The sequence below is a fragment of the Linepithema humile genome, chromosome 8 (assembly GCF_040581485.1).
Source record: "Linepithema humile isolate Giens D197 chromosome 8, Lhum_UNIL_v1.0, whole genome shotgun sequence".
NCBI classification, from domain to species: domain Eukaryota; kingdom Metazoa; phylum Arthropoda; class Insecta; order Hymenoptera; family Formicidae; genus Linepithema; species Linepithema humile.
In genome coordinates, this window is record NC_090135.1 from 5,228,292 (window position 1) to 5,244,414 (window position 16,123).

The 16,123-nt window shown below is 36.8% G+C and overlaps 5 protein-coding genes across 6 annotated transcripts; 4 read left to right on the plus strand and 1 right to left on the minus strand.

Annotated features, from left to right (window-relative positions):
- Nucleotides 1-489: 489 nt before the first annotated feature.
- Nucleotides 490-2,241, plus strand: LOC105678556 (enkurin). The gene is made up of 3 exons (XM_012378020.2): nt 490-1,323; nt 1,423-1,569; nt 1,649-2,241. Exons 1-3 carry the CDS (start codon nt 1,144-1,146, stop codon nt 1,829-1,831), a joined length of 510 nt encoding a protein of 169 aa, XP_012233443.1. The 5' UTR covers nt 490-1,143; the 3' UTR covers nt 1,832-2,241.
- Nucleotides 2,242-2,755: 514 nt separating this feature from the next.
- LOC105678532 (calcineurin subunit B type 2) lies at nt 2,756-5,126 on the plus strand. Its single transcript, XM_012377971.2, has 5 exons — nt 2,756-2,919; nt 3,102-3,141; nt 3,379-3,590; nt 3,669-3,878; nt 3,970-5,126. Exons 1-5 carry the CDS (start codon nt 2,917-2,919, stop codon nt 4,015-4,017), a joined length of 513 nt encoding a protein of 170 aa, XP_012233394.1. The 5' UTR covers nt 2,756-2,916; the 3' UTR covers nt 4,018-5,126.
- Nucleotides 5,127-5,815: 689 nt separating this feature from the next.
- LOC105678538 (uncharacterized) lies at nt 5,816-7,657 on the plus strand. 2 transcript variants are annotated; one of them, XM_012377995.2, is made up of 4 exons: nt 5,816-6,262; nt 6,444-6,609; nt 6,686-6,950; nt 7,019-7,657. In XM_012377995.2, exons 1-4 carry the CDS (start codon nt 6,162-6,164, stop codon nt 7,036-7,038), a joined length of 552 nt encoding a protein of 183 aa, XP_012233418.1. In that variant the 5' UTR covers nt 5,816-6,161; the 3' UTR covers nt 7,039-7,657. The 2 variants fall into 2 exon arrangements, with proteins under 2 accessions (XP_012233418.1, XP_012233407.1); XM_012377984.2 differs by having other exon boundaries at nt 5,821-6,262; nt 7,040-7,657.
- Nucleotides 7,658-8,934: 1,277 nt separating this feature from the next.
- Nucleotides 8,935-12,912, plus strand: LOC105678582 (Protein phosphatase 4 regulatory subunit 2-related protein). The gene is made up of 2 exons (XM_012378055.2): nt 8,935-9,021; nt 9,122-12,912. The coding sequence occupies exon 2, from the start codon at nt 9,190-9,192 to the stop codon at nt 11,593-11,595; it is 2,406 nt and encodes an 801-aa protein (XP_012233478.2). The 5' UTR covers nt 8,935-9,021; nt 9,122-9,189; the 3' UTR covers nt 11,596-12,912.
- On the minus strand, nt 12,903-16,115 carry LOC105678592 (ATP-binding cassette sub-family B member 10, mitochondrial). Its single transcript, XM_012378065.2, has 3 exons — nt 14,795-16,115; nt 13,602-14,710; nt 12,903-13,516 (listed from the first exon to the last, which is right to left on the minus strand). Exons 1-3 carry the CDS (start codon nt 15,378-15,380, stop codon nt 13,256-13,258), a joined length of 1,956 nt encoding a protein of 651 aa, XP_012233488.2. The 5' UTR covers nt 15,381-16,115; the 3' UTR covers nt 12,903-13,255.
- Between the last annotated feature and the right edge of the window lie 8 nt (nt 16,116-16,123).

The following is a 16,123-nucleotide window of genomic DNA, read 5'->3' on the forward strand; positions in this document are numbered from 1 at the left end:
AGCATTAAAATATATTGGATTTATAAAATATGATTTGATATTTTCAAGCGAGTTAGATACAGCTGGTTTGGAGTTGGCATTAAACAATAAGTCCTACAGCATCTGTGACATTTTTTAGAAAAATGATAACAATAAATATATACCATAACGTATACATAATATTATACATGAAAAATAATTTTATAGAAGGCAAAATTTATTTTCTACATAAAATTATTCTACTTAAAATTTATTATTAGTTTTTATTAGAAACTCTCTATATGACAATTTTATTTTCATGTGATGAATACTTTGATATTAAAGTGCTATGAGAATTTTAATAAAAGTTTAATAAGACTGCAATTATACTGCTGTAATTTTTGTATTTGTATCAAAGTTTTATACCGACAGGTGATAGAGTTAGGGTGATTATTTCCAACGTTGATTAACTTATTTAATCGACGGTTCAAATTTGACAAAATCGCTAACATGAAGAATGAAATATCGTCATTGAAAAAGAAAAAAATATAAAACTTTTTCTTTCGATGATTATATCTTATTCGTGCTGGCAATTTTGTCAACAAGTTTTAACGAGCGAAAGTTAATCGACGTTGGAAATAATAATCTTCAGCGTGATTATTCATAGCGTTTTTGACAGAACAAATTTAAATCAATCTGGGAGCGATGACGTCACTGGCTTGTTTCCGCCAATAAAAGGCTTGAATTCATAGTAAAATAGTGATTAATTGTTCCGGGATGGATCAAAATTCGTTCAGTCGAAAACGTTATAATTAATATGTAGCGTTAGTATTTTTATTGAGATTTTTATAAATATAAATATATTTACATTATTTTCTCCCTTCTTTACGTATTCTAAATAAAATTATTTTTAACACACGAATGTCAACAATTGTTCACGATTGTCGTAAGAAGTCAGCTCAGTTTGACTTTTTTCCGACAAAAATCTAATGACTTGCCGACAGAAGCTTCCCAACTCGCTGTTTATTGGCAGCCAATCGGCGCGTCCGACAACATTGACAAATGTTAAATGAAACCATACCCTAATCACACATGAAACGGAAGCGTTTGTATGCTTGTCTGTTCTTTCAATCTATTCTTGTGCTTTTTCTATGATAGAGTGTACGAAGGAAAACAATCAGCAAAATGGCAGATCTTCCGGAGAAATCAGCTGTTACACGAAAAAAGAATTTTGTCGAACAAAATATTCTTTGCGTTAAACGTTCTCGTCCAGCAGAACCCAAACAGCGATTCGTCGATACTCGTTTTGGCAAAACGCATGACTTGAAAAATAGCGGATTACTTCCATTTTATGTGCACAAAAAAGTACGACGATTATATTACGAAAAGTTTCTCCTGTCATATTTGTCTGTAGTTTCTAATATTTTTTTTTGGTTCGCTGTCTTTATGTACACTTTTCTTCAGAACTATGGAAATTTACCGAGATTTATTGCGATAAAAGCCGACGTGGGCGTAAAAACGGAAATGATTGAACAACGTGATAAAGATAAGACGTCGAAAATATCTTCTTGTCGATATATTGATAAGGAAGAGCGGAAGATGTTGCTAGATGTACGTATAAGCGTCTAATTAGATCTTTGTAATCTCGCAGTCTTCAATTAAGAGTAATCGTATGCATACCCGAAAGCAGGGTATGAAACAAAAGTGGGAGGAAACGATGAAAAAATTTCAACGACTGCCGTTTCTCATCGATACGCTACCGAAGGCGCAAAAGAAAGCGAAGATAGAACGTGAATTGCAACAACTTGAAAAAGATATAGCAATTCTCGAGCAGCATCCGCATGTATATGTTTATGATAATAACAATGCGTGAATTGTTATGAATTATAACGCAAGTATGTCTCGCACAAATTCAAAATTTACGCTAGCAATATATTTGAGCAACTTTTAGGATTATATGTGATATAAAAAATTAACAAGTAATAAATAAAATTTGTAAAGTTTTATAACAAGAGAAATGGAAGAAAGAACTAGCAAATCTGATTGGCTACGGTTATAAAACTTGCATTGATGCATACTTGTAGATCTGCAAGTATTTACCAATCACAGGCGATTTTTACTCAACGATTTTATAACTACTGTTTTTTGAACACAACTTTGTGTTTTTACCAACTCACTGATTTGAATTAATTTATTACATAGGTTTTTTATAATTTGAATCAAAATGATATAAAATGTAGAATAGTTAGACAATATAATAAAAAATGTCACTGAAAATTATAACCTTTGTTTGTAAAAATTTTATTGAAATTTACTAAAAATATTATAAACTATAATAAAGAAAATTTTTTATTTTCTTTCAACTTGGATTTCAAGATGCCAATTCTATTTTTACCACAAAATAAAATATAAACACAGAAGTATAAACCTTGTTGTTCGACAGTAATATAGCGTTTTCGATTATACAGGATTTGAACGACCCAGGGTTGATCAATCACTATTTTACTATAAATGCAAGTCTTTCATTGGTGGAGAGGTTGCAATGACGTCATTAACCAACCCTGGGTCGTTCAAATCCTGTATAATCGAAAACGCTAATAGTGAAACCAATGCAATGTTCGTTCGCAACGGACGATAATCGACTGACACGCAGAGCTGCCAGATTGAAGACCCGTGCAACGAGCGACCAACGCACACACAAGCGAGAATCGCGTACGTGGTTGCGCAAAGCGCTCTGCGCAGCTGTGTACACGATTCTCGATTGTGTGTGTGTTCGGTGGCTCGTTGCTCGGGTTTTCAATCTGGCAGCTCTGCTAACACGGGATAAACAGGCAAAACGTCGATACGCTCGCAGCCCCTCTTTACGACGACTGTTTCAGCTCCATTGAGCGCCTGTTCGCTAGAAAATAGTGCTATTTCTGAAGAATTTTTGTAACAGATTCACGAAGCTAATTCAAAATGGTAAGCGAATGCATCATACAGATACAGTAAATTGATAAAATTTTCCCATTCTCGCAAATCTATGCCATATCCTTCTCATGTTAGCCCGATACTCCTACAAAAATAATTTTGGAACGATATATTTATAAGGCATTCTCTACGTACACAAACAAATCTATCATAGAAATTATTTTGTCTTACAGGGTAACGAAAGCTCGCTGCCTATGGAACTTTGTTCAAACTGTAAGTTTGTCGAGAATATATTGAATCTTATTCGAATATCTCGAAATAACCTAATTTTTTTTGTCATATATGAAACATTTTGAGAAGCAACTATCCTGGAATTATTTATCTTCTATACTTTGTGAATATGATTTGTAATATTGTTAAAAATTCATGCAAGTGATGCACAGTATTTATGCGTGATATTGATATTTCTAACACTTTGATATGTCCTAATATATAAATGTTGATGTTCAGTTGATGTAGATGAAATCCGAAGATTGGGGAAAAGATTTCGGAAATTAGATTTGGATAACAGCGGAGCTCTTAGCATTGATGAATTTATGTCCTTACCCGAGTTACAACAGAATCCATTAGTACAACGTGTTATTGATATATTCGATGCAGACGGTAATGGAGAAGTAGATTTTAAAGAATTTATTCATGGTGTTTCTCAATTCAGTGTCAAGGTAATATTACTCATTTTACAAATAGCGATTATTGTATTTTTTCATATACAAATAGTTATATAAATTATTGATTTGTAGGGTGATAAAGAGAGCAAATTGCGCTTTGCATTTAGAATTTATGACATGGATAATGATGGTTATATAAGTAACGGAGAACTTTTCCAAGTACTAAAAATGATGGTAGGCAATAACTTGAAGGACACACAATTACAGCAAATTGTCGATAAAACAATTCTGTTTGCTGACAAAGATGAGGACGGCAGGATTAGCTTCGAAGAATTTTGTTCTGTAAGTAATAAATTATATCTTTTCTGTATAATTGTACAATACATACTTATTATTACACATGCCATAACTATACTTTTTATGGCCATTTTAGGTTGTTGGTAATACAGATATTCATAAGAAAATGGTAGTTGATGTTTAAGTGATCCAAATTTGTGCAAAAGTCTTAATTTACAAAATGTGGTATTTTAATATATATTTGAAATCTATAAACTCTAATAATATATTAACAGATTTATGGGATAGTTCTAACAAAGATCTGTTTAGATTGAACTCACAATTATCGTTCTTAAGTCTTTATCATAACAAATCTATTTAAACAGAAAATTTAAATGACATGCCAGGCGATGTATGGTGCATGAACATTCGATTAACTTGATACAGATTTTGATACGGCATCGAAGGATATGGAATAAATTAAACTATCTTGTATGTTCCTTCAAGAAGTAATTGTCAATGTGATCTTAGACTTTCAACTGGTAATTTAAGTTCAAAGTTACATAACGTCCAATTTTTTCAAAGCTTAGGAAAATGTTAATTTTCTTCAATGCCTGGCAAAAAAATTTTGGACATAGATAATTTTAAGTCATTTCTTCCATTTTAATGATTCTTAGTAAAGAAAGCACGAAAGTAAAATCAAATCTTGCATTATTGATACAATTGTCATACTATAACTTATCATATTTTCTTTATTACTTGTAATTGTTCATATTATCCATAATGACGTTAATATCATAAAAGATTTCATTCAATAACCTTGGCAAGTCTTTAAGGATACTATTATTTTAAACTATTACTCTTTAAGAAAAATTATAAGAAAGCTAGATAATTCAACTGTTCATATACTTATATCATGTTTACGATAAACAATCACGAATTGTGCATTCGGAAGATACATTGGAGCAAATTTTATGGAGCTACAGAAAAGTATTAATTACTGAACTACAGATCTACTTGGTTAACCCTTAAGACTTGTGTATATAAACTGTGTGTTGACATGGGATGTTTGTAATTTTCGAATGTAAGATTTATTTATTTAGATATTTATTTATTGTATTAGTCAAAAAATGATTTATTATCACAGGATATATTAAGATATTTATATGTAATACAAATAAGTTTATTTTATCATTGTTAATTGTTTCTATGTATACTTACATGTTACATGATCTTATCATATGTCTAATTAAAGTTTAAAATTGTAAAATATATTAAAATCTATATTAAGATATATTAAAATCTGTGTAAGTACTGGTATCGCATACATAATTTCCAGTAAATATACAGAATATAGACTTCCTCTCTTGATTTAGTTCAAATATGTTACAGTGATCTATTTTACATATTTATGCAATTTTCTTTTTGCGAAAAAGATTCACAAAAAATTGCAGCCAGTTAGGTGTTTAATGCTTTAACAACGTTATAGCATAATTTTTTTTATATAGATATTTTCGAGAACATATACTGTTTTTTTCTTCTTTCCATTCCTTTGTATTTACATTTATTCTAGTTCAATAAATTAGATTAAAACAAATTGATATTGATATTCACTTAGGGATTGCAAATAATCCAATAACTATTTATGACTACAGCAATGCGTGGCTCGATGGCCAGTGTTTTCATGTCGAATCAAGTAATGATGTTCGAACATAAAAAACATTAAAAAAAGACTTGGTTAATCCGCCATGCACAAGCGGATTTGTATAGTCCACGGATTAAGGAATAGAGGGACTGAGTTAAAACCCTAGTATAGGCGAGAGGGGGTGATAACTAAGGCATGCGGGGGGGGATTGCTTTTCGCCATTGGTTATCAATGGGCGCGTTCAGCAGAACAAATCGCTTGGTAGCAATCGAACATGATTGGCTCTTACTTTTAGAACCAACAAATCAACGTTAAGTGTTGACTAGACGACAATTCAGCAGTTGTTCTGCTGAACGCAGCCATTCTCTTACACAGAGCACATGCATTAAGTTCTATACATACTGGAGCGAGCCTTCCTATCCCGAACAAAGAAAACTGCGTCCGCGATTTAGAAAAGGACACATATAGCAATGTGAGGATTTCTGTCTCTTTTTACGTTATGCTGAAAACATACGCTGGACAAGGAAGACTAGCCTCACGTAAATCTATCTGTCTTTTTCGACCGAGACATCCCCACTCCTGAAAGGCTCGCTCCAGTATGTTATAGAACTCAATGGACACATGCTGTGACATTCGTACATTTGTGTGGTGGTGTCACTGACGAGAAGAGGTGAGAGAGAAAATTTATTTTATTTTTTATCAAAATGGTTAAATGTATTGTGTCAGGATGCTCGATTACAAATTCTGACAAAAAAAGTGACATTCAGAAAGCATTGGAGCAAAATATAAAAATTAGTTTACATAGGTAAGAAACTATATTAAGTTATTACTTACTTAATATATAACTTTAATATAGTTACTTATTTAATATATAACTTTATTCTTGTTTATATGAAAAAATGCTGATACCTCAACTCAAAAAAGTAAAATATAAAGGAAATGAGATTCAAATTATGATATGTATAAATATTTCTTATTGCCAACAGGTTACCAAAAAATGTAAACAGAAGAAAATTGTGGCTCAAAAATATTGGTTTACACGAAGATACAAATTTGAAAAAAACTGCATCAGTCTGTTCTTTACATTTTAAAGAGGAAGATATAAATAGAACTTTAGATAAAATTGTTTTACATGAAAACGCAGTACCTTATGTATGAAATTTGATAATATTTTACTTTGCTTGATATAAACTGTGTATTTCTTTATTGAAAGTTTTTTACTTTTTAGAGCGAAGCCTTTATCTATGACATGCATAAACAGGAGAACATTGAAAATGAACAGAATTGTTTAAATTTATCATTTTCTGTAGATGGTAACCAACTTTCAAATTTAGAAACATCATCAAATGATACTCATTGTGCAAAAAAACTAAATATGGGGAATCAGGAAAACAATCATCAAGAGGAAAATATTTCCATGCAAGTTGATAAACAAACGCTTCTCAATGAATGCACTGGAGAATTAATTTTGAAAGAAGAATATTTACTAGCTGGTTAGTTAGAATTTTTACATAATTATCTAATTTTATTTATAAAATTTTTATTGTAAATTTTGAAAAAGTTGTAAATATACTGTTTTAAGATGAACTTCAAGAACATACTACAGTGCTGGATGAAAAACTTCTCGATAAGTGTATTTCTTCAATAAATTTCTCTGGACATTTCAATTCAACAGTTAGTCGCTCAACATCTGTCAGTCCTCTACATTTTCAAGATGACAAAGTCACTATAAAGTGTTTAAAAGCGTCTTTTAAGGAGTATAAACGGAGAAGTCAACAAATAATAAGAAATCTTAAACGCAAATTAAAACGAAAAAATCTGAAGTAGATTTTGATATAGTTATAGCTTCTTTAAAATCATTATTAAATAAAAGTCATGTACATATCTTAGAATAAATGGATAAGTGTAATAAAGAGTTCTTGAAAAGAATGATTTTAAAACGTGAGACTAAAACTATTAATAGACAATCACGAATTAAAGTCTTTTGCACTAACATTGCATTACTACTTTAATTCAGAAGCTTTAAAATCAATTGAAGAACATTGTGAAGCTGTTGTTCTTTGTTCGGGGCTGTTATATTCTGAATGATGAACGATGAACGATGAAATAAATATAAAGAGTGAAATTGAACGAGTACATTTAAAAGTGTATGATTTTGTGATATGGAAAAATATATTACTGTGATAATTCTAACAAATTAGCTAAACAGGTTCTGGTTTTCACTGTTGTATATGTGAATGTGTCATGGAAAATTCCTTTTGCTTATTTTTTCATCGATTCATTAAAAACTGACAAAAAAATTGCTTATTTTATAAAGTTTAAAATTGTTAGATGCATCTAAATTTAATGTTGTTTCTTTGACGTTTGATGGTGCTTCTATAAATATGTGTATTATGAAAGAATTAACTGGTTTTAATATAGATAAAGATCTCCAAAACAATCATTTTCAGACTTACTTACATCTTGTCACTGAAGAAATTAGTGCGAAATTGCTTAGGAGATATTCGCATTATGACTTTAGAAGATGATGAAGTATCATGGAAATACTTGAAACAACTTCACACTATTCTAGAGAAAGAGGGACTTTAGCTAATAAATTAAGTAGGAAACATTTAAATTATCAAAAACAGAAAATGAAAGTTTGCCTTGTATCTCAATTATTTAGTAATAGCGTTGCTAATTTATTGACAGTTTTGAAAAACATGAATATTTGTTCATTTAAAGATAACAATACTATCCGTTTTATAAATTTATTTAATGATCTTTTTGATATCATGAATTCTAAAAAGAACTTACATTTTAAAAAGCTATTACAATATTTTGATCAAAAATTATGTAAAAATGTAAACCAACAAAGTCATAATGAGATTATTATTAACAAATTACTTGAGTGCGAAAAGTTCATTTTTAATTTGAAAACAAAAGATTCAATAAAACTTATTTTTATTATAAAAAAAGACTGGGTTTATTAATTTTTTAATTTGCATTTACAGTCTTCAACAATTATGTCATGAATTATGTGAGAATAGCATAAGCATCAATAAATGCTTATGTTAAAAATATGGAAAAAACATTCTTTTTTTTATTCGAAATTTTATTGTGGTAATTTTTCTGATTTTATTAGTCTGTTTTTATTTGACATTTTATTAGTTTCTTTTTATTTAAGAGAGCGAGATGTGTTTTGAGATTGAAGATTGAAATTTGACCAATCAAGATAAGGAACTTTTAGTTCCTTTTTTTTTGATTGGATAAATTTCAATGCGTATCTGATACAAGCTTAAGGCTAATATTCAACGCTATTGGAATTTTTCACAATCAAGTCATGAAGCATCGATCATGTAATTTTTTCCTAGGAGCGCAAACGTAGAAAGTAAAAATTTCTACGTAAATTCGACAATTCTATTCGTCGAATTCACATGAAACTTTTCACGTTTCCGCTCCTAGAGAAAAATTACATGATCGATGCCCAGTTTCAAGTTACCAGTCGGAGATTCTGATGCCTCAGTTGGCACTACTGCGATTCTCCCTCCTGTCATATCTCTCATTGTTGCTGTTTTGTGGCCGGTGTGTTTGCTAGTTTATCTTTTTGGTTCTTGGTTGTTTCTCTCACGTAGACATTTCTCTTAAAATTTATCAAATTTTACGCGACAAATCTCATTAACAGATAATCAAGACAGTCGAGAGGAAGCAGGGAAGACTTGTCAGAGGAGGTTGTCGGCGGCGGCGGGGAAGATGGAAAATTTAGAGGAGGTGTTGCAAGCGCTCGATGAGTTCCAGAAAATGCGGCCGACGGTAATCCCGCAGGAGTTGGAGGATTATCTGTGCTGGGTCGCAAAGACGGGCGATCCCGTCTACCAGTGGCCGTTGATCAAAACGCTCTTCAGGGAGAAGCTCACGCGCGTAATGACAGATTTTTACGAGAGTTGTCCCTCTCTGGAGCTGGCGACCTGTCCCAACGTGGAGCACTTCAACTACGACACGATGAAGAGCAGCCTTCTGGAGAGATTAGAGTCATTTGCGAATGCGCCCTTCACAGTCCAGCGGATATGTGAATTACTGACGGCGCCGCGCAAAGAGTACAATCGCGTGGATAAATTTATGCGCGCCATCGAGAAAAACATTCTGGTGGTTTCGACACGTGAACCCGGGCCTATCGCCAGACGCGGCGAGACCGGCGACGGTATGGTGAACGGGTCCGTCGAGGAGGACACAGCCTCGATCATGCAGCAGCAACCACCGCCACCGCCTCTCTCATTGTCACCGTCGCCGTCATCGTCGCTATCACCGTCATCGTCGCCGTCGCCATCGTCATCGCCATCGGCATCACCGTCGCCATCACCTTCGCTCTCACCCTCGTCCTCACCTTTGCCCTCACCCTCATCGTCGTCATTACCTTCACTGTCACAGCCACCGTTGCAGTCGTCACCGCAATCACCGTCGCAACTACCACAGACAACGCAACCGGCGCAGACAGGTCAGCCAAACTCTCAGGATGTGGAGATGGAATACTGGGAAAAGGACTGCACCTCAACCGTCACCATCAGTGTGCACACCGTTGTGGAAAACGAAACGCCTCCTCTCTTGCACAGCGGCGTCATACCGGCCGCTGGCTCACCACTGGCTAAAAGCATATTCACCGCGAGTGAGGCGACGCGGGAGAAGCTGGAGCAGGTCGCCTCTAGAACGGAAATCGCGACGTCCAATTATGTCCCCGCTACTTCAGACTTTTCTACTATATCGAATTTAACCTCGCAGGAGTCGGCGCCGACCGCCGTTCCAGTTGTGCAAAGTCTACCGGCTGCTGAAACGGTCTCCGACGATTCGCCTGTCGGCAGCGCCGACGTGGCGGAGGCGATCATGAACGAGGACACGACTTCTCAACCTAATCTAGATTTGGAGAGCGAAGAGATCGAACCGGCCGCAACGGCGACCACCACGACGACAACGATGACGACAACGGCGACAACAACAGCGACATCGTCGACGACGTCGACGTCGGCGGCAACGACGACGGTGACCGTTGTAGCGACGGTGATACCGTTGACGACGGACACCACGCAGAAGCTGCAGGCCGCTTTCCAAGCGAAGCACTTTGAGCCCGACGATAATAAGTGTCTGGAAAAATCCAACGAGAAGACACCGGTCTCGTCAACGGTGGAAGAAGGAATTGAACATTCCATGAAGAATGAAGAAACGACATTGGCAAAATCGAAGCCCGAGTGTGCGGATTCCAACGAGATGTCTCACAATGAAAGTAGGTTAACTGAAAATTTGCTAGAAACGGATATCGAGATGAGATCCGACGCTCTGGCGAATGACGCGGAAAGTGTCAGCGAGGAGAGAACTGCGAATAAACCGGAAGAGGAGGGAACATCGGTCCTCGAAGATGTGGATGAAGAACATTTACGGGTGGAGGAAGATGCGAAAGGAGAAACGGCGGTATTCGTCGAGTCGCAATCCACGGAGAAGGACAGTGCAGTCACGCCTGACGAATGCGCGGTTATTGTATCCAGCGGCGAGGCATTGTACAAAGCGGAGAAGGCCGAGACGCATCCCACGGAAACGTCGACGACAATTTCCTTGAAGGAGAGTTTTACACATGACCAATCTATAAGCCAAAAAGCTGAAATTATAGAAGTAATGGATAAGGTTCTAGAGGCCGTTCCTAAGATAGCGTCTTCTAACGGCAACGACGACGGACAGGAAATACAGGACACTGAATTCAACACGGATAATTTGAAAATGATGGAAATCATCAACGAGAAGGTGAGTCTTACCGAGTCCGCGATGTCGGATCCGATAAGCGTTATAGAGAAACCGAAAGAAGTGACATCCGTGATTGAGAAACTCGAGCTCGTCTCGCCTACTGTCGAAATGACAGAGAGCTCTGATAACGTTGGCTATCAGTCGCCAAAGAACGATAATTCAGCAGGCATCCAGGACGACGGTTTAGCGAATGCGCAAGGTAATAAAATGGCGTGCGTCATTAAAGAGAATCAGTCTTCTGTAATAGAGAGTGTGGCGTGTAGAAGAGAATCGATGGAGTTGATGGAAGTTGACGACGAGGAATCACCGTCGACATTTCAGCAAGACGAACCGATGGAGCAGGAAACAATGGACGATTTGTCGAAGAGTTAATCCCGGCTCATTTAATCGGTTGCATGTCTCTTTCCCTCTGTTTGATATCTATTTTTAAGGGTAGATGTCGCGAAATAAGAGCTAATACGTAAGATATCTTCTTGCGCGTAAGATGCTTGGTAACTGACGAACACAATTAAGCATATAATTTTTAATAGCCGTTAATTATGAATTGGAATTCAAATTATGAGCAAAAATTCTCGATATTGTTTGCTGCTTTATTTATTTCGGATACTTCGCCGTTTAGACTGAGCTCCGGTATTTACTTACAAAGAGATTTATCGAAGTGAATTTTCTAACTCTTGGAAGAAGAAAAAAAGAACACTGCCTATTCCCAAACGATTGTAATACTGAAACTGCTTGTATAGAAATCAGATTTGGTAAACATTTCAATATCGATTTATACAAATACCATAGATATCTGCTTAGAATAAGGTTGTGCCTACAACTATTGTGTATATTGCGTATTGGACAAGTATACCTGATGCATAAATTTTTAAATGATGACGTATAAGCACTACAGATTCGAGTATCTCGCGGTCGAGGTAAACGAAACAGCGTTCGTTCACGATCACAGCCTTATACTAAGTTGCGGTTGAATCTCGAAACGCTTCACGGCTACTTCTGAGAGAACGTTCGAGATTGATCGAAGATATTATTCCTTGCTAAAACTTTCTACAGTACGTAACGGCATTTGGAAATGTGTTAGAACGATGTTACTTCGAGCAGCTGTCTACTAAAACTCCGCTACAGCTAATTCAAAATTGATATTCCAGACGTATCGCTTGAAATCAGTATGTCAATTTCATTTCGTTTCTGTTATTATATCAGTGGGCAAAAATAGTTTCCTTCTTTTTTTACCGAGTGTTTACTGCATATGAAATGTAAAGAAAAAAAGAGACTAGTAACAAACTATATTTTATGAATTACACTAGCTCTTTGTATTTTCGTTCCTCCTATTTTGATATTGTATTTTCAGTAAATGAAGAATGTAGTTAAGTCGCAGATGCGTGCGAATCGGAACAGAAATCTTCAAGTGGCCCAAAACTGATAAAATCGATTCACCGCGGGGGCGCCCAGGATCCCGTTAAGATCGTTTCGAACCGCTTACAGTTTATGTATCGGCACAAGATGTTTTCGAGCGGATTCGGATTCGATGCGGATCCACCGAACCGTTATTAGAAGAATATCGTAGGAATGGGATATTAATTTAAGAATTAATATAGATTAATGATACATGATACACGCGAATGTGGATATCTGAAAAAAAATAGCTGTACATTATTTTATAAGAAAATATATAAAAATGATTGTCAATCCATCTTTTATTTGTGATGTGTGCGCCTGACTCTACGTTGCTCCTAAAGGCAAATAGGAAATAACGGGAATGAGCGACCAAGAAACGTTGTATCGCCGCCGCAGTGTTACAATTTACGCCCAAGTACCTCGTCGCTCGCGACTATTTTCACATATAAATATGTTACATATTCTATAAATGTACAACGCTATAAATATTGTGTTCATCAATATTACAGAATTTTCAGATATTTGACAGACAAATTATACACATATGTACATGTACATATAATACATCGACATGATGTGAATCATGAAAGAATATATTATAACAAATCGATAAATAATTATTTACTTAATGATTCTACGTAAACGTTTGAAGCTTCACCAACTTCTTGAAATGACCTTGCTTCAAGTTCATCAGCTCGACGTAAGTGCCGGTCTCCGCCACTTGTCCCCCGTCGAGCACCACGATCTTGTCGGCATTCTTGATCGTGCTAAGCCTGTGAGCTATCGTTATCACCGTCCTTCCGTGTATGGCACGTTCCACAGCCTCCTGAACGAAGTGTTCGCTTTCCGCGTCTAAGGCACTAGTCGCTTCATCCAGTATTAAAATTTTTGGCTTCTGGAGAGAGAGAGAGAGAGAGAGAGAGAAAATATTATATTTCATTTTAATAATTATACAAGTGTACTTTATTTGCGTGATTTACCTTTATCAACGCCCTGGCGATGGCGACTCTCTGGCGTTGCCCGCCGCTGAGCGCGATGCCCCTTTCTCCGACTATCGTGTCCAATCCATCCGTCATCTTCCGCGTGAATTCCAGCACGTGCGCCAATCGCGCGGCCTCTTCCACGTCGGAACTCGTCGCAGACTCCGCGCCGTACAATATGTTCTCCCTTATCGAGCCGCTGAAGAGAACCGGCTCTTGGGACACGACGCTGATTTGGGATTTCACCCACGCGGGATCGAGCAGACGAAGATCGTGATCGTCCAGGAGGATCGACCCCTCCGTAGGATCGTACAGTCTCAGTAAAAGCGACGCCACGGTGGACTTGCCGGAACCCGAGCAACCGACGACGGCCGTCATGGAGCACTCTTCTACATTCAAGTTGAAATCTTTCAATACGGACACCGCTTCTCGCGTTGGATAAGCGAAGGAAACGTTTCGGAACGTCACGTTGCCCGACAAGTCCTTTTCCAGAACTTGCCCGTCCTGAATGGGAATAAGCGGTTGCCGATCGATCAACTCGAACAGACGAGCGTTCGCGCCCAGAGCTTTATTCAACTCACTGTACGCCGAAGACAATCCGTTCAGCGATATCCCCACGTATCCCGCGTACAACAAAAAGGCACTCAAGCTTCCGATTGTTATCTCCGAGTTCGAAACCATGAATATCCCGTTGTAAAGAACGGAAAGTATGATGGCGTTCCCGGAGAGACCGGTCATGCCGAAAAACATGCCTCTGTACAAGCTCTCCTTGTAGCACAATCTGAGAACATCCTGCAGCTTGGCGCTGTATCTGTCAATCTCGCGTCTCTCTTGCGCGAACGCTTTAACGGTCCTTATATTGCTAATTCTCTCCTCCGCGGTTGTGTTGAGCACCGCGAGACTGTTCTGCAGATCCTTGGAGACTCGCTTCAAAACGCGTCCCCAAATGACAGCGACGATTACAACAGGCGGCACTATCGCTAAGCCCAGCAAAGCGAGCGTCGGTGATACATAAAACATCATGGATACTCCTGTAACAGCCATGATAGCGGAGCGTAAGCCATCCGATACGTTGGACGTGACAGCGGAGCTGATAAGTTGCGTGTCTCCTGAAAAAAAAGATGGAATAAAGAAAAGATTTCTACACGCAGAACATAATTGACACGTGCTTCAGTCAAAGAAACAAGATATACCGCTCAATCTCCCGACTAGCTCTCCTGTACTTTCTTTATCAAACATCGCCGTTTCCTGCCGAAGTATGGCAGCGTACGCCTGCTTCCTCAGAGACTGCGTGATTCTGTGCCCCGCTGTTGACATCAGGTAAACTCTGCTGAAATTGCTCACACCACCTATGAGAAATACTACGAACAGAGCGAGCGTTAGTCGATTAAGGTTCTCTCTCATGTTTGCTTCTTCCGCGGTGTTGACGATGTCTATCACTTTTCCAAAGCAGAACGGCACGGCCATCGTCACGCTGGATGACACGAGCAAAAATGCGATGGCCTTCATGAGGGTCCATTTTTCAGGCGCGGCTAGTAGAATCAAATTCTTCAACTCGGACCTCGTTTTCGTCTTTACGGAACGTACGACGGACGCTGAAGCGTCGGATCCAATAGTATTGGCCGTCTGATACCTCAATCCGATGAACATACGACTTTTCCTTGATAGCCTGACAGTGTGCTTTATCAGGCACGAGTATTTCTGCGATACAGCGATACCGCGACATCCTGATTTTCGCAGGACACCGGGATTAGACAATAGTTTCCAGAGGAGCGTCATGTTACATATGATCTGACATGTAACATGTGAATTTGGTGAATAAATAATTGTCAAAAGTAATCTCGCGAGTTAGCCTTCGGTCCGGGCTAACCTAAAAATGCAATCGTACAACATTTTATTATCACATTGTAAATACGCATACTTGAAACAAGTACGATTAATTTTCTACGAGATCCTCCAGCAATGGATTCAGTTTCCGAAGATTAATTAATCGTTCCATCAGCTAATTAGGTTGCAATAATTTTTAACGGCACACGCACATGTGCTAATTGAGTGCGAGAAATTCATCGTGACTCCGTATTTATGTGAAGGTCTTGCCATGTCATAAAAAGTCAATTTTTTATATAATATTCTAAGAACTCTTCGCGTTTTTTTTTTTGAGTGTTATATAATGTCTTGTTTTGTCTTTCTCTCTCTCGATTATCATTAATTTATTAATAAACTAAACAAAATTCAAATTCAATAATGAAATCTGATTTGTTGGCTCCAAGAGTAATTGCCAATGACATTCATTTGTCACTCAGCGTAAAATAAAACAGCAGGACAAACTGATTTCTTAAACATTTCTACTCTATTTTTATAAGTTTATAATCTAATGTATATTTTTGAATTTGTAAAAATATATGTTCTTAATGAAATAAAAGCTTTATGAAAAAAAGCTACATTGTTTACAGAATTTTAAATGACATTATTTGAAAATACTATTGAATAATTTTCGATAAATTAAACTTGTAAATATAAGT